Consider the following 23,115-nt stretch of genomic DNA (forward strand, 5'->3'; position numbering starts at 1 on the left):
ATGTACATGTGTGTGTGTATGTGTGTGTGTTTGGTGTACCATTTTATGCCACTTTACAAAGTACAAATTTCGCTTTTGCACTTTGAACACATTATGATTTTGTTATGACTTTCAAGTGGTCTGCAATTCTTTAGAAGTTTAAACATTCAAAATAGCTTAAATTTACATCCTTATAGATCTAACTCATTTAAAACTTATGAGTAATAAACAGTTTCTTAACATAAAATGAAATTTATTAAATAATGCACACGTAGAAAGCTCGGTATCCCTCTTCTTTGACATTTACAATTAAACTATTTCGAATATTCCAGAGGCGGCGGTATGATGTTTAAATACATGTTGGCTAAATTGAATTGATCACAGTAAGGTGTAGAAAATGATAAATAAGTATCCGCAAATAGCAGAGCTCTTGCGCAACACGCGGGTTACTTTCCTGAAAATCATTCGTGCGAGATCTACTTTTTTGTCGTATTTTATAAATTAAATATAAAAAGGAAAAATAAGTTGCTAATTTATGATCAATTTAATAAGAAAATACTATGATGATTTCTGGATGATTAAATCATTATCTCCTACACATTGCTTCTCAAAAATGGAGCAGTTAAAGGTGAAGCGGTGAAAAAAAAAAAGAAAAAAACGAATACGTTATTATATGCGATTTGCTTAAACTAGCGTTTGCATCTCACCGAGAATTTCTTTGTCTAGATTAAGCATTGCTCGTTTCGTCAATTTCTTGTTTTAGATATCTATATACCCTTTTATATTTGCATTTTACGTACTGGCATTATATAGTAAAAAATATACAAGATAAAACTCACAAAAAATATGCTCTAAGAAGAATAATATTCCAGGAAAGGCAACTTAGAAATTTAGCTTACGCACTTTCTATCCTCTTATATTCTTATAACGCGACATAAAATAAAATAGTTTTCTAGATTTTGTTCGAAAATACGAAGAAAATACAAAAGAGAAGGAAATTCTTGAATTATATTTCGAATCAATGGAATAGATTTGTCTTAAATGTTAGAATTTTTATGAGACGATATACTTTGCGTCACAAAATCTTCGGGTAAATTAAAAATGTGACATCGCTCTTTTTTCTAGCACAATATTAATGGCAAGCTCCACATTTTGAATATTCTGAATACAGACACAGCATAAAAGGGGAGTGTGTAGGCAATCTTTCTCGATACCAATAATACGTTACGAGTGTTAAATGTTACATCATGCAGAACATAATATGGTACCTCTTGGGATGTAACAATTATATACAGATTTTACGTGATAGGATAAAAGCCGGTATATTTCTCACACAAAAGTCACGTTTTCCTAATAAAATAAAATAAAAAAAAAGAAAGAAATAGTTTATTAGAGAGAATTATCAGAGACACAATAATATTAGGTACAATGTATGTGCATTTTATAATCAAACATTCTCGAAGTCTAGGCGAAAATCCGTACTGAGTGACGCCAAAGTAAGCATCGGGCCAATAAAACTTTTACAAATTCGAATCGAGGAACTATTTTATCGCTCTTCCATGATGCATAAAATAGCACTGCACATTTCACGACAATCTTATAATTCATCGTATACAAAGCTTGGATTTACCTTCCGATATCGTTCTCGCAGTATTAAAATTGCATAGTTTTAATCTGGCTGAAGAAACGAATACATAAAAGCATTTTCCAACCTTTAGTATATCAGACGTCATTCTCTTACTATACAGAGTCGTATATAAATTATTATAAGTGGCTGCCTAATTTAATTTCTTCTTCGTGTGGTGGAAATTTAATTGTAAATCTTAATGGCCTTTTCGAGGTAGTTGATACGAGAGCGCTTTGGCGCTTTGTTGACATGTTCCAGGCCAAGCCAAGGCCTGTGTGGCGATGTGCCTGCGTTTAAAAGTGGATAGACTACAAAATTTATTCTTCATCAGCATCATATTACAATGTACTATGTACTAAATATAGTGAGACTATGCGATTATTCGACGCTCACTTTATTCGCATGCGTTAGAAAATGGAGAATAGAAACATAATTTATACTTACTCTGACCGGAAAATCTAGGAAGGAAATCGTCGACTTTGATACAACAGTCCGGCGAGTCGATAATGAACTGTGGCTTGCCCATTGACACCACCGCGAACTTAAACTTCAAAGTTTTTTTATGAATTCTCATAAGAGATCAAAAAAGATTAGCTAAGGATGCCTACCTTTTCGAATTCTTTTTCCTGTACTCCTAATTTCTTTAGCAATCTATCCTTCATTTTTTGAAAAGGTTCACCCTATAAAGTACAGCGTTACAATTATTAAAATACATATATATATATATATATATATATATATATATATATATATATGTACATATATGTATATTATAATTACATACGATTCTCGAGTCACGTGACTTGAGTCAACGTCTATAATATCGATATCTTATGATATGCATACATGTTTTGTCTCTCGACAAACGACCAAGACACAACTAACTGATATTTGATTTGGATTGCTACGGGATATTAATACGATATCGATCGAGCTCTCGCATGTCTAATGTCATAGCTGTGAATTATTTGCGAGTGAAAAAAGATAGTCTTGCAATATATATATTATATTGACAACTCATATATCGTGTCGCGATAGCTCGTTATCGGAGTACATCAAAGTATATACGGGTATATATAAGGAGAGCTTGATGAGAAACACTGCTTTTCGGGGCCTGAACAAGATTCGGGCCAATATGATAGTTTAAGAAAGGTCAATATAATGAGACGTAAGAGGCATAGACCAGTCTACAAAACAGGAAGATCCACTTGTCATAGATTAGGCGGCCCTTTCGCAGGCACATGTAGATCCTATGGGAGTAAGTCCACGTCCCCGTGCGAAGGAACTGACCGAGTCGTAGAATCTATTTACTAATATCGTTGTTGTGACGTGTCCTCGGTAAGTAATAACGGACACGTGCACGCGTCCTTCTCGCGAGGTGGTTGAACTCCGGAATAGATAGGACTTGTGTACACGCGCACACGTTTTCAACGCTAAATACAGGATACGCGTGTAATACGCGTACATATACGGGCGTACCGTGCATGTGTACGTGTATCTTGTTGCGCGTACTAGAATCGAGAAGTTGCCGGGCATAACTACCGAGAGATTGACGAACACATGTTTTTCTATCGTTAATTAACACGGGCGGCCTACGCGGGCGCACGTTCCCCCGGTGTGTAATAGGGACATATACATTCGCATAAATGCACGTGGTACGTATACTGCAAAGCGTATCCTGCACTGTCTACCGGCTGCTACTTCATGCGTGCGTCCGCATTCCTAGCCCCTTCAATTACAAACCGCGTAAAGGTATGTACGCGTGTGCATACGGACCGCGTGTACGCGCGCTTGTCTATTAGAACGCTCTCGGTGGACAAACGCTAACAACGACCACGCATTATTACCCAGCCAGAACTGGACCCTTTGTTGTTTCTGTCGGTGCTACAGTCGACATCCGGCTTGCCTAGCGAACAACGTCGTATCATTTTCACCGTGTGCGCGCGTGTACGTGAACACTCTCTTTTCCAACCTTTTATCAATATTGATCTCGAATGGGAAATGCTTGTACCCGGTGTGTACTTGGAGCGCGACAATTCCATTGTGCACGGAATTCGATTTCGTTAAATCGTAACTCAAATGACGATCATCATCGATCATATCTAACGATTTTTTTTTTTTTTTAATGATTTATAATATTTTTTTACAATTACATAATATATATAACACTTTCCCTTATTTTATATTTTTATATTTAGAAAATTTACGATGGGATTATATATCGGTTCCGCGAAATGTAAATCGAACTTGGAATAATTAGCTTAGCAATTGTCAGTGCAACGTTGCTGTAATATATAGTTCTCTTTCTCTTATTTTTATACTTTGGCGCTGCGCGCAAAACTAATATATCTTTACCTCTCATATTCTCCAGCTCCAACTCGAGATTTACCCGCGAGAGAGAGTTATCTTCTTCTCGCTAATCCATACATATATCTATTCGGATATGTGACTATTTATTTATCTATTTATCTAACCGTCTGCACTCATTGTGAACCTCGCACGTCGGAGCGAATGTTGCTCTATATCATTAGAACATTGCGATATCAACGAGAAATGCGATAACGTGACACGATAATCTTTTTTTTTTTGATTCACGAGAAAATGTGTAAAATATTATTTTACGCGCGTCGAAATATAGGAATATTAAAATATACAATATTTCGTAGCTTGAAAAATAAGAGAAACATTTAAAAAACAGCGGGGTGCTGGATATTAATATCAACTTTATTAATCAATTAATTTTTGAAAAAGCAACGATGGGGGAAGCGAATTATACACATCGTGTCTAGTACTCGAGCAAAGTTAATCCGACCTATCCAACTCGGGGGACGTGGACGATGCCCCGTGATATCGCAGGATATCCGACTGGTGCGAGCGAGAGCCGCAGCAGCCGTGCCGTCCTATGCCACGTAACTCGCTCTCGCAGCGCAGCGTGTGTGCATGGCGTTACATCCCGACCGACGATGACGACGAGCGTCGGTCACGTGTATAAGTACGTACGTAGCCGGCGTATGATCGTGCGTGCGCGGGATTACACACGCATACGCGCACCCGCAGCGATGTGCCGCATTCACGTAGCCCCGTCTAGACGGCCGTCAGACGTATTATTGAGTTCGCGTAACTCTGCGCTACATAGCTATCGCATTACCTATATGTTATGCGCGCCTGCTCGTACACTTGTATTGGTACTACGTATCTACGTGCGTGCGTATGCGTGCGCTGGCGCGCCGACTACGGGCGCGCACGCACAAACAGACATACACACGCACGCCGAATCGCGCCGAGGTTGGCTCCACAGCTGACGTAACCGCCGCTAATTACGCGGTCGACTCCGTAGATCGGTTCGTTGCGTCGCTTTCGGTCGCTCGTTGCACACGTAAGTCCATAAAGTACACGCGTCTGTACCCACGTGCACGCTCTCGGCGAATTGCCAAGTCTCTGATTCTTTGACATTTTTCTGCATCGACAGCACGAATTAAGGCCACGAATTATTGGAACGCGCGGAATTCCAGAGAAGGATGCGTTGTCTTTTCAATTTTTTCCTTAATCTTTCCTTGGTTTTTTTTTATTTTACTTGTCACTGTATATATTATTATTGATAAGTCGATTTAGCTATACAATTAGAATCGACGATGATATTCGCGCGGGGCATGTATGCAATCTGTAATTATATCCGCTCCTTCAATTTACAAACTTATATATAATTCAGATCGATGCTCAGCCGCTGGCTAATGCAACAGTAATGACCTAGCGGAAATTATCGCTCTGCGCGGTTTCTATCGCATATATGATCTTTGTGAAAAATACGTGATATACGCGTGAACGCTCTAGGAAATTCCCTTTCGGACTACCGTTCATAAATCGAATTGCTTTGCGCATCTCGAAGGATACAAATGTGAACGATAAAGCTGGCTTATCCCGATGGCAGAAGCAATCAACGAAGCATCTCTATATCCCCTTTCACGGGATAAATCATAAAATGACGGTATCTATCATTTTAGGAGAAAAAAAAAAAAAAAACAATTATGAACAAAAGAACCATGATCGCGGCGATCAATGTGTCAAAAGTAACGAAAAAAATATATAAATAATAAAAAAAGAAATAAAAAATAAAAAAAGATGAATATTGAGTGATAATTAAAATAAAATTATATTTGGATGAGTGAATTTAATGTAATAAGTATTATTTGGAGATGGACAAGTTTATTGTGCGATCTTATACGGTTTAAGTTACATCAAGCAGTCGATGTGAAATCGATCGGGAGTCTACGGTGCAATTTTTACAACACTATAGTTTTTTGACTCTACTATTTTCTTAACCATTACTCGTCCTCTTCTTCGTGCCACTCTGGCCACCTACGCGATATTCTTGTCTCCGACGAGTCACAAGCGCCCGGAGGACGCGCCTCGCCTTCCTGGAACTCGTCTCATTCAGCGGCGTGAAACTATTTATAGGACTTGTTCTGGTAATGTACTGAATGAACGGGTTATCTATGCGCGTTACGAATATTTCTACGGGCAATGATCGCGTTTTCGTGGACCCTTAACAGCGCCATTTTATCAATTGGTTACAAGCGCGATATCTAAGATTAATGCAAAAATTTGCGAATGCTACTTTATGATTAAACAAGTAATTTAGTGATGAAAAAAAATTGGAATCAATTAGTTATCAATTTAATGTTTTAATATTATACAACCAATATTTTATATTTAAAGGTAGTCTATAATATTAACAACTGCATCGACGCTAAAATGTACTTATTCGATCATATCTAACGATTTTTTTTTTTTTTTTAATGATTTATAATATTTTTTTACAATTACATAATATATATAACACTTTCCCTTATTTTATATTTTTATATTTAGAAAATTTACGATGGGATTATATATCGGTTCCGCGAAATGTAAATCGAACTTGGAATAATTAGCTTAGCAATTGTCAGTGCAACGTTGCTGTAATATATAGAGGAATAATAATTTGAGTATTTTTACGAGGAAACCTGTTCTCGATTAACATATAATTAAGAGCAGGCGAATATTAAAAAGTCCAACGAACGTTGAGATTTTGCAACGTGCAGTTGAAAGCATAATATTACTACTTGCGGGCAACATATGATAGCCGCATTATTACACTTGCGGATCGTAGAAACGCGCCTTATTATTGGTCATTATCTATATGAAATTATGTTATCGCTAGTTTCCCCTTTCGTCTGTATGCGTGTAAAATCGAGTCATTTAGTCATTAGAATATTTTATCAAGCCTCACCCATCAAATATAATGTGCAATATAATTATGGCTTTATTCATGAAAATACGCGTATTACAAGTTACGTCTATATAGCAGAAATTTTCATCAACATATAATACGATAATAATTACGACTATTAATTATAATATGTATGCGTATGTATGTATTCAACACATGTATCGATTTATCATATCGATGATAGTATTAGCATATAGAAATTATATAGAGTTGCAACCTCGATTGTGGTTGCGTTTTGTGGCTTTGAAACGCAGGTGGCATGAAAGTGTGTTCACCAGATACGCTTAATGGTAATCAACAATGCTCGCGCGCGAATTGATCCGCCGTCTCACGATGTAGGCTAGACATCATCTCGAATTACACGACGAGCCAGCGGCCGCGATTTGTCACTTCGTATTATCTCGTCACACGCATCGGAATGTAATATCCTGATTAACCCTTGCGTTAAAATACTACCGTTTTCTCATCTTGTGATGTACAAAAATTATTAACAAGCCAGATGTATTAACATTTTTTTATTAAATAATAAACCGCGCATCGAAATTGATCGAAAAAAAATTTAATAATATCTAATTAGGCGACTAACGTGACACTATCGCTTGCATTATAAATATATCGTTAGAATAATTTTTATTTTTAACTTGTGCCTCTTTTATTTTAATTCATAATATAACTAAGCAAGCGAAATAACACGCATATACGGCGTATACGGGAAATGGATGTGGTCGACAATTGGCGAATAAATGTGGATCGTTTCGGAAAAATAGGGAAAAACGAGTGTGGCCAGACCAAGTTGGTTCTCTATCTTTTCCTCCTTCAGCCAGTGGGAGGATGCATCAAGGCCAGATGAGGCCTGTCCTACTAGTAAAAGAGGGCCGAAAAATGGCTGACAGGTAACAAACGAGAGCCATTTGTTAGCACCGATTTGCCCTGGCGTTTACCGCCGTGTCTAGACACCCAGGTCCGCCCGGATTCTCTTCTACTACTCGTACGGTACATTTCCGTAAACTCCTCGCTGCGATATTTACGAAGAATCGCGTTTTGCGAGAAATATTCAGGTTTACGCGTATTATCAATTTCATCGAAGGAAAAATAAACGAAGAGAGTGAAAAGACACAAGAGTTCGTTTTAAGCCTAGTGTAAACGAGTCGAAACATCCGACACAAATCTCAGAGAAAAGTCGCTTGAAAGTTAAAAGCTTTTCAAACATCCACAAATGTGTTTCCTGAGCGAAATATTACTTTTCCATTTAAAATTACTGGAATCAGTAGATTTTGCGTTCGAAACATGAAACACGTTGTATCTGTATCGCACGATCTGTGTTCGCCGTCTTGCCGTGAGTCCGTTCCCGCGCCCGGAAATGCATAATTGAAAGGCGAGGAGAGCCTCATAAATAACCGCGCTAATTATTTCTAGCCTCGCCAATTTCCTGCCTTCTTGTTTGTCCGTACGCCTTCTCTCCTTTTGCTCTTTTGCTTTTTTTTTTCTTTCTTCATCGCGCGATTGCCTTTTCTTTCTCATCCACTTCTGTATATATAGTTGCAGAAATTTTAGAGTACTATTACAAATATTTGCATCACATGCTTTATTGTCGATTAATGTATGAACATGTAACAATTACAGCACTATCGATGCAATTAAAAATATTACTATAAATTTTTAATTAAAACTTTATTAAAGCAAAATCGATTTGAAAAAAAAAAAGATAATGCAAAAGCTTCATTCTCTTTATTGTAACTAATACATTACATTTTATAAAATATTATATCATCTCGATTATATAATGGGAAGGATTAATATAAATTATGCAAAGGAAGAGATTTAGTACGTAAAAAATAATTTTTTCATTATTAATAAAGCAGCCAAAAAAATTTACCTCGCGAGACGGCTTTCACCGAGATTTTGTCGCGTCGAGGTTGCTTGTGTGAAGGTAAATTAAACTGAAATTCCGCGAAATTTGTGATTTCTACCTCGGTAACAAAAATCGCGCTGTTTTCTTCGTGTCGCAACAGCTGAACTCGTGACTCAGAGTTTGAAATTCACTTCTTTGAGATTTCTGATTATCGTCCTGTCTTTTCGTCCTACCGTGCCCGCGGTCTACCATTTTTATAAGCTCCATAAAATCTGCGTACGACCGAAAGTGGAGAAAATAGTTTAGTGCCGGGCCCGAACGGACGCTGTTAGGTCCAGGTATCCAATGGTATAAAATTGACTTTTTATCGCGAGAGACGAAAGAACGACTGGAATTTAGACAGCGATGTTCTTTCGGAGGTTCTTAAGCGCAGCAAAACGTAACATTTCATTCTCTTTCGTATATTTTGTCTTCGAATAGCGCGAATGCCATTTTATTACAAATTATATAGATTGATTTATAAAGCTCGAGAAAATCGCCTTCTTCAATGAATCTGTTCGTTAATTGTGATAATCATAATCGTGAAATTAGTATCATTTGAACAGGAGGAATCACATTTATTTTTGTAGAAGAGAAATAATAAAATAAATACATTAAAAATATTACTTTTAAGAATATAAATTTCATGAAGAATGGGTTTCAATGAAAATTTCAATATTTCAAGTTTTAATTATGTATCATCAATAATATTTATTATTATTTTGTAAATACATACATGCAAAATGACTATAACAATGAACCAAGGCCTTTTTCAGCAATTTAGATTTATCAAACACAATTTGTCAACACAATTCATATATCTTCCAATGATCTATATAATTCTGTATTTTGTTGCGGAATGATAAATATAATTTATGTACAAATTTTAAAGGTTTTCGATGTCATTCGGGATATAAATAATGATGGATTAATAGTTATGTACAAAAATTATTTAAATTTTTTACAATACACATGATTGTATATATACATGAGTTCACTTTGAATTTATATATCTATTAACAATTAATCCATTATTTCTTTATAACGTTCCTGAGCTTTTCGCCACATTGTTTGCTTCTTCTCCGTGTTAAAATCTAGCTCGATATTAGGAAAGTCCACTTCACTCGATCCAATGCCCGCTTTGTTGTAATTGCCTTTGATAGGTACCTGTAAAAAATACCGTAATCCTTTATTATAATTTTTTTTAATTGCTCTCATTAATTTTGGAGGGAGGATTACATAGTTGCCAACGAGAAAATCACATTTTTAATTTTTGCGCCAAGTTCTCTCTTCGCCAAGACCCAGTCAACCCGTCGTTCTTTGACTCTATTTAGGCCAAGTGGCATCCCCATCTAGGCTGCAAACACACGACCCGTATCTACTACCGTCGTTACTTGACTTACTTAGCGCGAAAAAAAGAAGAGACAAAAAACTGAAGTACGGAGGAAAAGAATGAAAGGAAAGAGTCACTTTTTTTCAAAGTACTTTTATCACGCTGTCTCATTAGCCGACAAATTTTCGCTCACACATATACTTTGCTAATTACTTTTATACATTTTATATATCGCAGATTTCTTGATGGAATGTAGTCTAACTTTGCGCGCGGCAGAATAAATTACTTGTTATTCTTAACGTGCCCTTATAAACGAGGATCGACTGTATAAGAACACTAAGAATTCATGCCGATGACAATCGTGCGACGACCGTAGAACACGTAAAACGATCGCGGTCGTTACTCGATTGACGAGCTTGCGAGAATCGAGGAGCGAAAAGGCCCAACTTGTGAGTTTCGCTTTCTCTCTCGATGATGCTAGCGATGATGCATCTGTCTGGACTGTCTAGACCACTTGCATATATATTATAACTCGTTCGCCGATTCGTTTTCTCTTCTCGTTCGCGGTCAATATCGCCCGAAAGAAAGAAATCTATTTTTTAAGAGAGTTGTGTTCATTATCGTTGATTTTACTTGACATCAATTAATTTTAATTGTAATTGCTTTCATTGTTAACAGTCATTAATCGACAAATTCTTATAAACATTTATTGGTTTAATTCAATCTTCTAAGGGGCAACAGGCCATCGAAGTCTAAAATTACTGCAATTAGTTTTCTCTCGCTCAAAGAAAAAGTCAATTAGTTAGATTATTTATTATCGCGTCTGAATAAAAATTATTTCGGAATTATCAATCGAGATAATTATTAGCCTTGCGGTTAACGTAGATCGATCGATGATATGAGAGAGGGAGAGAGAGAGAAAGGTCTGCATGGCGGAGGAAACTATGGCGAAAAGACGACCGGTATAAGATATTCATTAAACAGCGTCTCCCGTCGGATATCACCGTCGGATTACTAAATTATTTTGTCCAGTCTCAGCATCACACGACCTAGATTTCGTAAGTTTATTATAAGGGGGAGACTAAAATAGCTTTCAGCCTAGTAATAATGTTAGTCATATTTTGCATATATTCACAGTTTCATTATTTATGCAAATCGTGAGATCGAAATAAGAATTGAGAAGCTGACCGTATAAAATCTGACTAAAGCTCTGTTTAGTCTTTACATAAAATTGCGAGCAAAAAAAAGATCGTAAATTGCCAAATCGAATAACGTATGTTGATACACCACAAGGTATATTGACAGTCTCGTCTGATGCGAGGGCGAGAGCTAGGAGGGTAGAAAATAGGCAAATAGGCCACACCGGTTGGATGCTGAGCGACACAGCCGAGAGGAGGCAATGCACCGTGATTACAGATTAGACGGCGCAGACATGTCGCGACGTCTGCCATCTTCCCCTCCTTCCCCTCTCTCTTCTCCCGCTTAATTCATCGTTCAACCCCAGACACGTTTAATGCATATGCGTACCCCGATTCGTCGAGATGCATCGATTGTGCGTGCGTGCGTGTACGTGCGTGCGGCTCGCGAAACTCCATTGCCCGGCTCGGGCAAGGGGCAACGCGTCAATTGGCGCCCGCGAAAAAATATAAACGACAGAGCATCGAATCTCGCAGGACGTATTTAACGAAGGATTTGAAATCGCTCGTAATAACCGTGCTACGCGATTAACCAGCTGACGGTGGAAGGAAAATGCTCACCGATATACGCTCAATAAGAGAGGAAGGAAATTCCTGGGTCGAGAACCCAGACACCGTGTGGTCGATCGTGCGAACAAAACGATGCCGACACGTACAATAACATATTAGGAATTCGCGGGTTTCTCTGATGCGACGATGGTGGTAGGGTACCAGACGGTCTGTGCCAGTTCGAAAGTTTGTCCCGGTTTACCCGTCTGGCATACCGGGAAGCGACGTGGACGCACGTGCGCCGCACCTTGACAGCTTGAATATGGGCTCCGGCGGCGCGGAGACAGCATATTGGGTTCGAAACTTTGCTCGTTTACAACGCTGCCAGTGTGTCTGCCACCGCCGCCGTCGCCACCACCTCCTTCCTTTTCCTCCTCTGTCTCCACCTCCGAATACACATCGTCGACTGCACCACCATGCCGAGCAGACTCTCAAATAAACGTCGAGCTTCTCTTTCTCTCACATTCTCCTTTCTCTTTCTCATATCTCATTGTAATCGAAATATTTCCACGTGAAACGTATGTCCGGAGAAATATAATTCTATCGAGAAAAAGATCTATTTTAAATCGTCAAAAAGTATCTTGCAAGTTTCAGGTGTGTGAGTGCTATCGAGGCGATTGGAGTTCTTATCGTATCACGTTTAATTTCAAAAATTGTCGTCGAATTTTGAAATCAGTCACTACGCTCAGATTTAAGCAATTGTAGCCGGTTGCATCGAAATTTTTCATTTACTAAACTGCATACGTTTACACAGAATTAATTGGAAAGAGAGCGAGACTAAACTTTAAAAAAAGACACAATCAAGGCACGCAGTCAGCATCGACAAACACACAATTAGTCAATTATCGCTTTCCCACGGTTTGATCTTTCACACATACACGAAACCATTTTTTTTTTATCGGAAGTTTCTATCAGATTTGTGATAAAAATTTTATATATTTTATATATTATACGTGTCCTTATATACTCATTATCATTACCATATACTACGGAATGAAACGAATGCGTTAGAACATAATTTCGGAAGTACTAACTGGAGAATCGGAAGTGAGAATCGGACAAAGTATAATATAGGACGGCGCATACATATACAGAGAGCGGCCGTAGTACGCTTAGCATGTAGATGTGGACGATGCAGACGAGGTACACGAACAGAGGTTTATGCATACCGATCGTACACATACATAGGCGTCACACGTCCTAACCGCGCGCGAGCGTACCTCCCGCGATAATCCTGTGATGGATGTCTCTAGGTAGTCGGTAAGCCCTGCCGGCCAGACTGTGTTCGGTATATCGGTGTGTTTACCCAGACGGAAGCCGTCTGGCGGCGATAGGGCAACCGACGTCTCCCGTGTGGTATGTATGGTCCATATACGTCGGCTCTCCATACTTAAACCATTAAAGTAACGCGTGAAATGACAAATCAACGGCACTTGATCGTAAAATCAAATGAATCGTCGTTCAGCAATAAAAGACGATTTGCCGCGTTCGGATATATAACAACTATTTTACATATTGTATTTTCGAGATGATCCCTTTGGAATTCAGATACATCCGCGATCAATGGAGAATGCGAGGAGATGAGAAGAAATCTTGTAAAAAAATAAACGTATTGAATTGGAAACATAAATCGCGTCGCATCGTCTCTTCTATTCGATCCGATCGACGCTCGATCGTACGTTACGATTCGTGTTGATCGAGACGTATATACGTCGAGCACTGCCCCGGCGCTGCTGTAATTAATAAATCTCTCATTGTACATATTTGTATGTCGATACCGGGACCGATTATTCGGCCAGCGTGTGCTGTGCGGGCATATACACACACCTCGTCTAGACCAATCGACCGCTCCTGACTGGATTGTATATTCCTAGCTAACTAACGTTATACGGAGCACAAACCAATATACAAACAAACGTGTACGTGTGTATGTGTTCGTGTACGACGGCGATGCCGACTGTTAAGCCGATACGTGCATACGCCGCGTATACGAACCTCCTATGTATGCACAGAATTATGCACTCGCATCCGCTTCCTCCTGGCTGAGCTCTGGTTAATTTCGTTTACGTCTACACGCGTGTCTCTCCCTGGAGGGAATCGTGCCGATAGATCTCGTATTGCATGCGGAAAATGCAGAATCGTTAATCTCTTCGATGCTATAGTTTTGTATAAACATCCTTGAAATCTCAAATTTTTTTTAATTTATTGTAATTAAAAAATTATCTCATATAAATATGATTTCTAAAAGTTTAGAAATAATGACATAAGATAATTACAGTGAGTAATATTCTCATAAGAGAATACAGTGAGAAAGAGGATACTTTTGCATTTCTTTTGAAAAGCCAAATCTCTCTCGTTGAACGCATTCAAGAATAATATTTAAATATTGGAAATATCTTAAAGGAGAACGTTGGATTACACTTTGAATTTGGCTATGTGCACGATTCATTTCAAAATTATATGTAACGATACTCGCACGAATGTCATCAATGTAAACGCTTTCAGACGATTTTAGATGGGATTCTCTCTTATATCTGATTATCTCCGATTATCTTACATGTCAAAACGTAAGGTAAATGAAAGGAAAAAAAGACATAAAAGAAAGAAAGAGAGATCTCTCGTGGAAGAGAAAAAACGAATAATATAATAAGAATAGAGAGAAATTTTCAAGAGAACGCAAAGAGAAGAAATAAACTGTGAAAAACTAAGGGAGATTAATAGAGAATAAGTAAAAAGGCCGTTACTTTATCTATTTAATCGATCTAGTATCTACGTTTAGTCAACGAACAAATAGTCTTTAGACAGTAGAGATGTTTGTGTTGGATTTATTTGTGAGACTATAGAGAGAGATTCCCACCTGTTGCCTTCTGCGTCTCTTCCGAACGTGCCACTACCAAGTTCACTTTTCCCTCTTTTCCATCTTTTAGTCTCCAAACTTTCCTTTCGTTCTCTTTTTAGTCAGCACATTTTTATCTTAATCTGTTTACATATCGTAAAGTTTATACAATATACTTGTATTTTCCACAATTTTTTACTTTAAAGAAAATATTTGAGATTGAATTATTGCCAATAAAAATGATTAGAAAGCTATCTAGATAAACAAGTTGTGTAGTGAATTTTGTGAGAAGCGAGTATTCGTAATGATTTATGAACGTATGTATATAATAAATTTTTTTACGGTAGATAAAATAATCTTGTACTTTTCTCTGAATGATGAATGTTATCGATATTTAATCGAAACAAAATATATAAACCTTGTTTCTTTAGATTGTATCGAGAGTTGTATTATGGAGAGAACATGTAGGGAATCAACTTGTTTACTGTTGTCTTTGGTTGGACCCACGCGCGGATTCTGACTCGCAAATATTCCCGCAAGATAGGCGCGCGCGAGTTCTACTTTCTTCTTTTTCTTAGCTCTGTTTTCGTTGTCGCCAAAATAAAAGGGCGAACAAATAGACGGCAGAGGATAGAATAAAAGGAAGGAACGAAAGAGAGATGAATGGCAACAACAAGTTATCGTAAAGTAATCGAAGGCATGGGGGAATCAACATCTGCGATTTGCTCTTATTCGTTTGCCCACCTTGTTTTCGCGAGTAATGCATTCAAAACATTCTACTTCCATTTGGATTAAAGTTTAATATCATTTGTGTAAACAAGTACGCATAAATATATATATGATAATAACTTTTGAAGATAAAAATGTAATTTATTCAAACTATAAAGGCAAATTTCTGACAAAAAATTGTATATATTCTGAGATTAAAACTTGTCAAGATATTACATGCTGAATCTTTTCATGCTTCGCGTAAAATATATTAAATATGAATGAAAATAAAATTGCCAAATAACGTGACGAAAATCGCAAAAAAGGGATACCCTCGGTGTCTATAAATGAATTTATTTCTTTCGACCGTCTATCGTTCGTCCCGAGTTCCAATGCGGATTTGTCGAAGCGATCGAGGGATGGACAGACCGAATCCTCAGTGCATTCTTGCAGTCTCTACCTCTCTGCATTACGTAATACCGAAACGACCTTGCGTTCCATCGTAACGCCCGCGGCAGAGAACCGCGTACATCTCGTGGTCAATTTCCGTCGCGCAAATCCCTCTCTCTCTCTCTCATTTTTTTCTCTTTTTCCTTTCTTTCACCGCTATCTTTGTTTTCGTCGGAAAAGAAAAGATGCAGTGAATAAATAGACGGCGCGGCAAGAAAGAAAATAAGCGGAAAAATAAGAGGGTGAGTGGCAATAACAAGTTTTCGCGAGACACAAATCCGTGTGTCTCCGTTGTTTTCGCGCTCGCAGTACACTTGCAAAACATGTCCTTTCCATTCGAGTTCAATGCCAGATATATCGTCTACGAAGAAGTATAATTAAAGGAGTAAACGTATAATTCAACTTTAAGGCAGGTTAATTAACTGATTCCATCTCTCGTCTGACTTGTCATAGACTGAATTGTTTTGCACAATTTTTCTCTCTCAACAAACAGCTTATACTCTCGCATTACCTTATTTAGTCAGTTCTATCTTATATACGTATTGTGTTTATCGGATCGATGCATCGACGATTTACGTTTCCGCGGTGAAAAATCAGAGAGAGAGAGAGAGAGAGAGAAAGATACCTCTTTTATAGAAGACGATTTACGGAAGCAACGAAGAATCCTTATTACCTTATAGTCAGCAACTTGAGATTATTTATCGCGTCATTAATCAGACGAGTTTTTTCTGCCAGTGAGAATTGTAAACCGCAAACAGATGCAATATGGAAATGGGTGTAAATCGTAAAAGGAGATGTACGCGCTCGCGTTGTATCCGTGAAATGGCTCACACGGCAGTCGATATTCAGGGAAGTCTATAAAATGAAATCGTTGTAGAGTTTCCGGATGCAGCTCGCGACTATTTCACGGCCTGAGCGTTCACTACAAACATTGATCGCGGTTTATGTATATAAAGTACATTCAAGATCGTAATATTACACGACTATTACTTTATGAAAAAACAGACAAAAAAGATATAACTTGGTAATCTCGTTATCCACTCGAATATTTCGTTGAACATTTTCCGATTAATAGTCGCTTATTTTTCTGTTTAATTTAAACGCATACCGGTTTTTATCATCTGTAAATAAAATTTAAAAAAAATGATCGCAACAATGTTAGTTGCAACGTTACATGAATAAATGTATTATGCGAGATGGTGAAGCATTGTAACCCGTAATCGAACGTACTCGACGCCCGGTAAAGCACTCAGATAAATGAATTCGCTGAGATTTTAGCCCCGTTAAAGTATAGCATGGGCCTTGCGTACGTAGAGGCCACCTCTTACGCGTAACGTAGCCCCCCTTTTCCGCGACGCTTTTATATCTCGCGGTTTACTGGCAATCGCCATTCGCGGGCTTTACAATGTGTCTGGTTTACGGGCTCTCAACCGTCTCAACGAGTGTCTTCTTCCCGTTTCTTGCGCTCTTCGTAAGCTCTTCTCTTTCTCTATCTCTGTCGTTTACGATATAGGTCACATCTCCGTGAAACGCACTCGGGGCTGCAACTCGCTGCGTGAGCGGTGCGCGTAAAGATGAGGGTGATGTAAAAACGAATTCAATGTAAAAGCGAAACGGCTGTCTACGATGGCAAAGTAACGGCGAACGCGAATACACTAGATAAGATCGGTGAACGAGAGTGATTTCGAAACTTATTCCGGCGAATGAGTTTTTTTTTTTTTTTTTTTTTTTCAAAATTCCTTTTCTTCTCCCTTGAAACACGATGCTAGCAAAACTAAAAGCTCAAAAATAAATCGTAATTGAATTTAGTTCTTACTTTTTTTTTGCTATTGCAGAGAATAGAAAAAAAAATACGGCCGGATTAGATATTTTATAGACAAGCCGAGATTTCAAACGCAAACTAATTTTATGCAACGAGAGAGAAAAGAAGAAAAAAGGAGGAGGAGAAAAAGAATGAAGCAATAAATTATATCGTCGATATATAATTTAAATTTCACTTAGGGTTTACCTGTCGAATAAAGAGATTTGGCTTTATTAATATCCCTAGTTTTTAAATATATGACATTTCTATCGTGCGCGCGACATAAACCAGAATTTATTTTGAGACCAATATTCGTGTCTTGCGTTTTGTGTTTACTACCATTGCATTTAATTGTATTAAAAAAAAAAAAGATTGTTGACCCCAACGAACGTCTACAAAATACATAATGTACAAGTATATCCCACAATGTATATCCCACCGTCCGAAAGTGGCAGTGTTTTACGAGCAAAACCTAGCGGGAAACATTACGTTTGATGAACGCAAGGTTGAACGTGTGTTAAAGGAATTCTTACCAAAGAAAAAAAAAAAACGAGAGGTTTTGTAGAGGCAGCAAAACAGTAAAATACCAGATGATATGACGATGAAGACAGATGCGAGCAAGATGTATAGTAATCCGTTAAATACGATACAATGTCGACGTTATATATAAATAAAATTACGTAAATTAAATTACGAATCTTTTACATACTTTGATAATTAAATTTTCGAATATAAATGCATGCTCTTATTCGCCCTTATGCACCTTCCTTCCAATCTTGCTACACATTTGTTTATTTAAAAGAAAATCAGAGAGATCCACGAGAACCATGTTACGTAGAAAATACAGCCTGCGTCTAACAGCGACGATGCTTTACGAGCAAAAAGCGCGAGCGCGGTCTCTCTATATCTAGCGGAAGCAACGGTTAGAACGGCGGGGACAAATTTGACAAAAAAGAGGGACGGGGAAAAGACCGCTGGGACAACAGGACGAGCAAATGGGTGGTGAGGCGACAGTGGACAGAAGTACAGACGAGAGAAAATAACAGTCCCCTTATCCCACCCTTTAATCCTTTTACGCGCACAAGCACCACCGCCGACTGTATGCAATGGGGCATACGATGCGTCTAGACAAAATAATGATTTGGATTTCAATACATTTGCATTCATTACCCCCCCCCCCCCCCCGGGGCACCCTCTCTCGCCCGGCCCGCGATCCGCGCGGTCTCTTCTTTCGCCATCCCACATTTCGCAGAGTTACGCTCGTTATCATACGAATGCTCTGCTCCGTACTGACGGCGCTCGTTTCGTTCGCCGTCGAAATGCGACACGAACGGACGGGCGACCCAGGACCCAGATCGGCATGATGCGGTGCGATCAAAGGTAGGAGGGAAGAAAGGGGAGAGATCACGGATTTCCCGCCACCACCGCCCGGCTAATGGGCTAATGAGTCGGGCGTGTGTGCGTCCGCTCTTCTTCTCTTGATTCTTTTTCTCTTTGAACACACGTACACGTTGCGAGTCTAGTCCGGATCATGTTAAATTAGAAGTACTTGGTGCATTACTTTCAGAATAACGATCGGCTTGTATCTATCACCGTATACTTTTTACCTATCCTTTTTTTATAAACAATTGTTATATAATACGCGCAAGTTACCCATTTGCCGTCATCTTTTTTTATATTGATAATGAATTCTATGATGAACTTTTGAAATAAATGTTAATGATTTTTCTTGTAAGAAAAATTATTACGTTATTAAGATAATCAAACTTAAATTAAGGAAAACACTCACAGGTTCCGTTATTCCGTCTCCGTCTTTACCTAAGGAATGACCTTCGAACCAGCCCATTTTTGAAAGTATTTTGAATCCTTTGTTATCCTTTGCAATCGATCTGATCGAATAAATATCTTCACGTTAGAACTTTGGAATATTTATGCAAGACGTGTGTATATCTTTTTATTTAAATATTATAATATACTTACGTGTGAACAGAACTCTGTTCAGTCTTAACAAGATGGTGCGACGAGCCTACATGTTGTCTCCTAGCTTGCGCTCTATCTTGATAACCTGAACCTAATTGACTATTAGATACAACATTATCCTTTATAAATCCGAACTTATGTTTTAGACGTCGTAATTCTTCTTTGTGAAGTTCCTTCTTGGAAACTTTATTTTCATCGACACTGATATTTTGTTGCACAAGACCTGGCTCGCAATGACCACATGTTTCATTTCCGTTATGAATATGGCACAATAGTTTTGTCTCGCCAATTTTTATAATTGAACCATGCGTTATCTCATGAGCTTCAGATTCCTGCTTAGCTACTGATAACCTCTTGCCGTTTAAAAATGTACCATTTCTCGAACCAGAATCTATTACGTGGTACTGTTTTTTAATTTCATCATATGTAAAACGTGCGTGATACTGTAAATATAGGCATATGTTTATAATTATTATATTATATATTATGTACATATATGTATATAAAATATATATTGATATATATTATACCTTGCTAACATTTATATCTGGTATTAGTACCGAATGATCTCCTTCTCGTCCTAATGAACCTCCTATACATGTCACGAGAAAAAGGGAGCCCACTTTTAATTTTGGTAAATCTGTTTCCTTTACAATAATCCTCATACATGGTGGGTAATTTTTCGCTAAATCTGAAATCCAAAATTTTGTTAAGCTGCATAGAAGACATTTTATGTTTTGAATTCTATGATAAATTTTTATTTGATGAAATCAGCAGTGGAAAAATCCAACGAAATTTCCGTGGCAAACTGCGCTCTTACAAAAAAAAAAAAAATACTATTTCATCAGTCTTTTTCATAAATCATATTATATTAAAATTATATTAATATCTCAAAATTAATGATCTCTAATAAAATAAAAAACATATATATAATCAAGTGTATAATAAAAGTTGTTAAAATTTATACTATTAACTTTTAGTGTGTATTTTATAACAAATAATTGCGAAATTGTTACCAAATAACGCGAATAAACCTAAAATAAATAAACCTGGTTCTTCTTCATAGTCGCTTTCGCTATTAGTAGATATATCAGGAGTAATTTCATCAGAAACGTCGTCATTCTCGCTTTCTGAACATTCACCCTCCTCAGGCTCTGTATCTTCCGAATTTTCTTCTTCGTTTACAATTTTTCGTTTTTTTACATTATCCTACAAGAGAGACATATATACATATTAAAAGTATAATATAGTTACCTAAGGCTTGTCGTCTGTATCTTTGGATTTTTATATCTGACAGATTCTTTATTAATTCATCTATTTCATCTAAAACCTATAAATGAAAACAATATATCAAATTTTTTTTTTGCTGGAATAAACATTGACACATGCACAGAATTAATTTTATAAATTGCAACCTTATGTGTTTTCCTAGTTTTGTTTTCTTTCTTCTTTCGGGAAATGGGAAGCTGCATAGTAGTATCTTCATTTACACAAACTTTGACTTGACTGTGGAATTGATAGGTATTACTAGCCTCATCATAGTAGTAATATATCCCAGTATTTCCATCATAATACAGACCTTGTTTCTAGAAAATAATATTTTTTCTGTGCTTATATTTTTATGCCACATAAAAGAAAATAATATATATATATATTTGATTTTTGTCGCTGAACGCAAAATTCATAAGAACCTCTTTGGTGTCCTACCAGAAATGAGATTCTGCACTTCTCAATTTATTGAAGAACAAAGCTTTCCGCGGACTCTGTGAGCAGGTTAAAAATTTTGAGTAAACGCTTGAAATCCGATTCAGGACAGGCTGCTATCGCCTGTTTCTACTATTTCGATATGCTTGTCGAAAATTTGCATGTTGTATATCATGCGAGCTTGTGAATTTTTTCCCGTGAAAAATTTTATATTCAATTTTTATAAAAAATTTAAAATATCACCTTTCTATGAACCTCTCGATGCAATTTTTGCTATGCTTAGCAATACAAATAATATATATATATATATATAAAGTTTCAATATTTATATATTAAGTATAATATAATATATATACCGTATCATAATAATATCCAGTATTGTAATCATAATACATTCCTGATGTTTCCTCGTAAACAAAACCGCTTTGTAATAAAGCTGATTCTGCTACATGTTTTACTTGATCTACTATACTAGATGATTTAACATCATTATTAATATCCCAATCTTGCAATGGTGATTTATCAAGATTAAGCGGATTTGTCTGAGTCCCACAGTGTACAAATGTTTTTTCCAAAAGCAAGTTTTGATGCTTCTACAATAGATCATATTGTAATTTATATTGACAATATATTATAAAACCTATATTAATGTATGTATATATATATATGATAAATGTAAAGTTTATATAATCAGAGATATCAACAATACTCTATGAATATTTTATCAAAAATTTAATATGTACCTGTTCATTGAGTTTATTTCGTAATTTATTAATTTTCTTCCGCTGCCTTTTAATATGGTTACGCAGCTTACATATAAATTTTAAGACATGAGGCAAATTACATAATTCTTTTGTAAAATCTTCAAAGTCTGATACAACTCCTTCCTCACTTTCACTATGCATCTCGCATATATCCATACTTTGTTTACAAAAAGCACAATGTATATGTGCACATCAATAAAATGAAATTTCACTATTCTATTACTTTTTATTGTAGGAAAAGGGAAAAAATTAAAATATCTATTCATTTACACACTCTTACGTTTAAATTATTTCGTTACATTCATGCAAGAACATTTAGCATTATACAAATAATGTCAATCGAATTATCCTTGTAACCACATTATGGGATTTGCAAATCTTTGCTGATATCCTATTGTATGCACAGTGCTGACATCTGGAAACAGCTGTTCGTTAACACCCCTTACGCCCCCAGTCGTCCACGACCATCATGGTCGCTCTCAGGTTGATGTAGCCGTCGAAAGTGACATTTGTTAGATGAAAGAAGTGTGCCTATACCACCCGTTCGAACAAATATCAGCAGCAAAGACAACGCGGTTCAAGTTCGTATTTCTTCCCTATGTCTGTTCTTCGAAATGCCGATTGTGTAATTTTGTAATACGCGAATGTTATCCTACGCCTCTTGTTCTGTGCAAGTGGTACTCGGTTTATTAAAACTTTGTTCAAACTAATACGATTGCATCCACAAGAAATGAAACAATGATGCCGATAAAAGACAATCAAGATGTGGCATGCTTTTTAGTTACCAAGCATTCTACATGGAAGGGGAAGTAAGTGCGTTTTTCTTATTAATAAATAGCTTCCTTATGTGTCTGTAATTTAATTTTAAACTCGTTTGAAAAAGATTTTGAAACATATAAATACATTATATATATAAATAAATTCCGTAATAATTGATGTATACTACTCTCTTATGTTAGACAAAAAAATATTATATACAGCTTTTAATAGAAGAATATTTTCTTGTTATTCATATAATAAAATTTTTT

General features: G+C 36.9%; 3 protein-coding genes across 8 annotated transcripts in view; 1 reads left to right on the forward strand and 2 right to left on the reverse strand.

Moving 5' to 3' along the window:
* Window positions 1-23,115, forward strand: part of LOC115244177 (dnaJ homolog subfamily C member 13) — a 73,526-nt gene that overhangs the window by 40,181 nt on the left and 10,230 nt on the right. For both annotated transcript variants that reach the window (XM_029821617.1, XM_029821618.1), the window contains exon 3: window positions 22,494-22,896. In XM_029821617.1, the coding sequence (XP_029677477.1) occupies window positions 22,826-22,896 (71 nt within the window). In that variant the 5' untranslated portion in view covers window positions 22,494-22,825. The remainder of the gene's footprint in view (window positions 1-22,493; window positions 22,897-23,115) is intronic.
* Window positions 619-2,285, reverse strand: LOC115244181 (ubiquitin carboxyl-terminal hydrolase 7-like). 4 transcript variants are annotated; one of them, XM_029821630.1, is made up of 3 exons: window positions 2,215-2,285; window positions 2,051-2,153; window positions 619-1,893 (listed from the first exon to the last, which is right to left on the reverse strand). In XM_029821630.1, exons 1-3 carry the CDS (start codon window positions 2,266-2,268, stop codon window positions 1,790-1,792), a joined length of 261 nt encoding a protein of 86 aa, XP_029677490.1. In that variant the 5' UTR covers window positions 2,269-2,285; the 3' UTR covers window positions 619-1,789. The 4 variants fall into 4 exon arrangements, with proteins under 4 accessions (XP_029677490.1, XP_029677487.1, XP_029677491.1 ...); XM_029821627.1 differs by having other exon boundaries at window positions 619-1,914; XM_029821631.1 differs by having other exon boundaries at window positions 2,051-2,147; window positions 2,215-2,280.
* Window positions 9,445-22,506, reverse strand: LOC115244180 (angiogenic factor with G patch and FHA domains 1). Of its 2 annotated transcripts, none has more exons than XM_029821625.1 (8): window positions 22,067-22,506; window positions 21,680-21,916; window positions 21,035-21,205; window positions 20,669-20,828; window positions 20,150-20,310; window positions 19,620-20,062; window positions 19,429-19,528; window positions 9,445-9,933 (listed from the first exon to the last, which is right to left on the reverse strand). In XM_029821625.1, exons 1-8 carry the CDS (start codon window positions 22,241-22,243, stop codon window positions 9,790-9,792), a joined length of 1,593 nt encoding a protein of 530 aa, XP_029677485.1. In that variant the 5' UTR covers window positions 22,244-22,506; the 3' UTR covers window positions 9,445-9,789. The 2 variants fall into 2 exon arrangements, with proteins under 2 accessions (XP_029677485.1, XP_029677486.1); XM_029821626.1 differs by lacking the exon at window positions 20,669-20,828 and adding an exon at window positions 20,874-20,949.

The sequence above is a fragment of the Formica exsecta genome, unplaced genomic scaffold, assembly GCF_003651465.1.
Source record: "Formica exsecta isolate Colony F162 unplaced genomic scaffold, ASM365146v1 scaffold80, whole genome shotgun sequence".
Classification (NCBI taxonomy): Eukaryota; Metazoa; Arthropoda; class Insecta; order Hymenoptera; family Formicidae; genus Formica; species Formica exsecta.

Coding starts and splice junctions, on each gene's coding strand:
- LOC115244180 (XM_029821625.1), bottom strand. CDS start 22,243: ATGGATATATGCGAGATGCATAGTGAAAGTGAGGAAGGAGTTGTATCA. Junction 20,829..21,034: donor AAACTAGGAAAACACATAAG/GTTGCAATTTAT, acceptor TCTCTCTTGTAG/GATAATGTAAAAAAACGAAA. Junction 20,311..20,668: donor CGACTATGAAGAAGAACCAG/GTTTATTTATTT, acceptor TTTGGATTTCAG/ATTTAGCGAAAAATTACCCA.
- LOC115244181 (XM_029821627.1), bottom strand. CDS start 2,268: ATGAAGGATAGATTGCTAAAGAAATTAGGAGTACAGGAAAAAGAATTC. Junction 2,154..2,214: donor AGGAAAAAGAATTCGAAAAG/GTAGGCATCCTT, acceptor AAAACTTTGAAG/TTTAAGTTCGCGGTGGTGTC. Junction 1,915..2,050: donor TCCTAGATTTTCCGGTCAGA/GTAAGTATAAAT, acceptor TAAATTTTGTAG/TCTATCCACTTTTAAACGCA.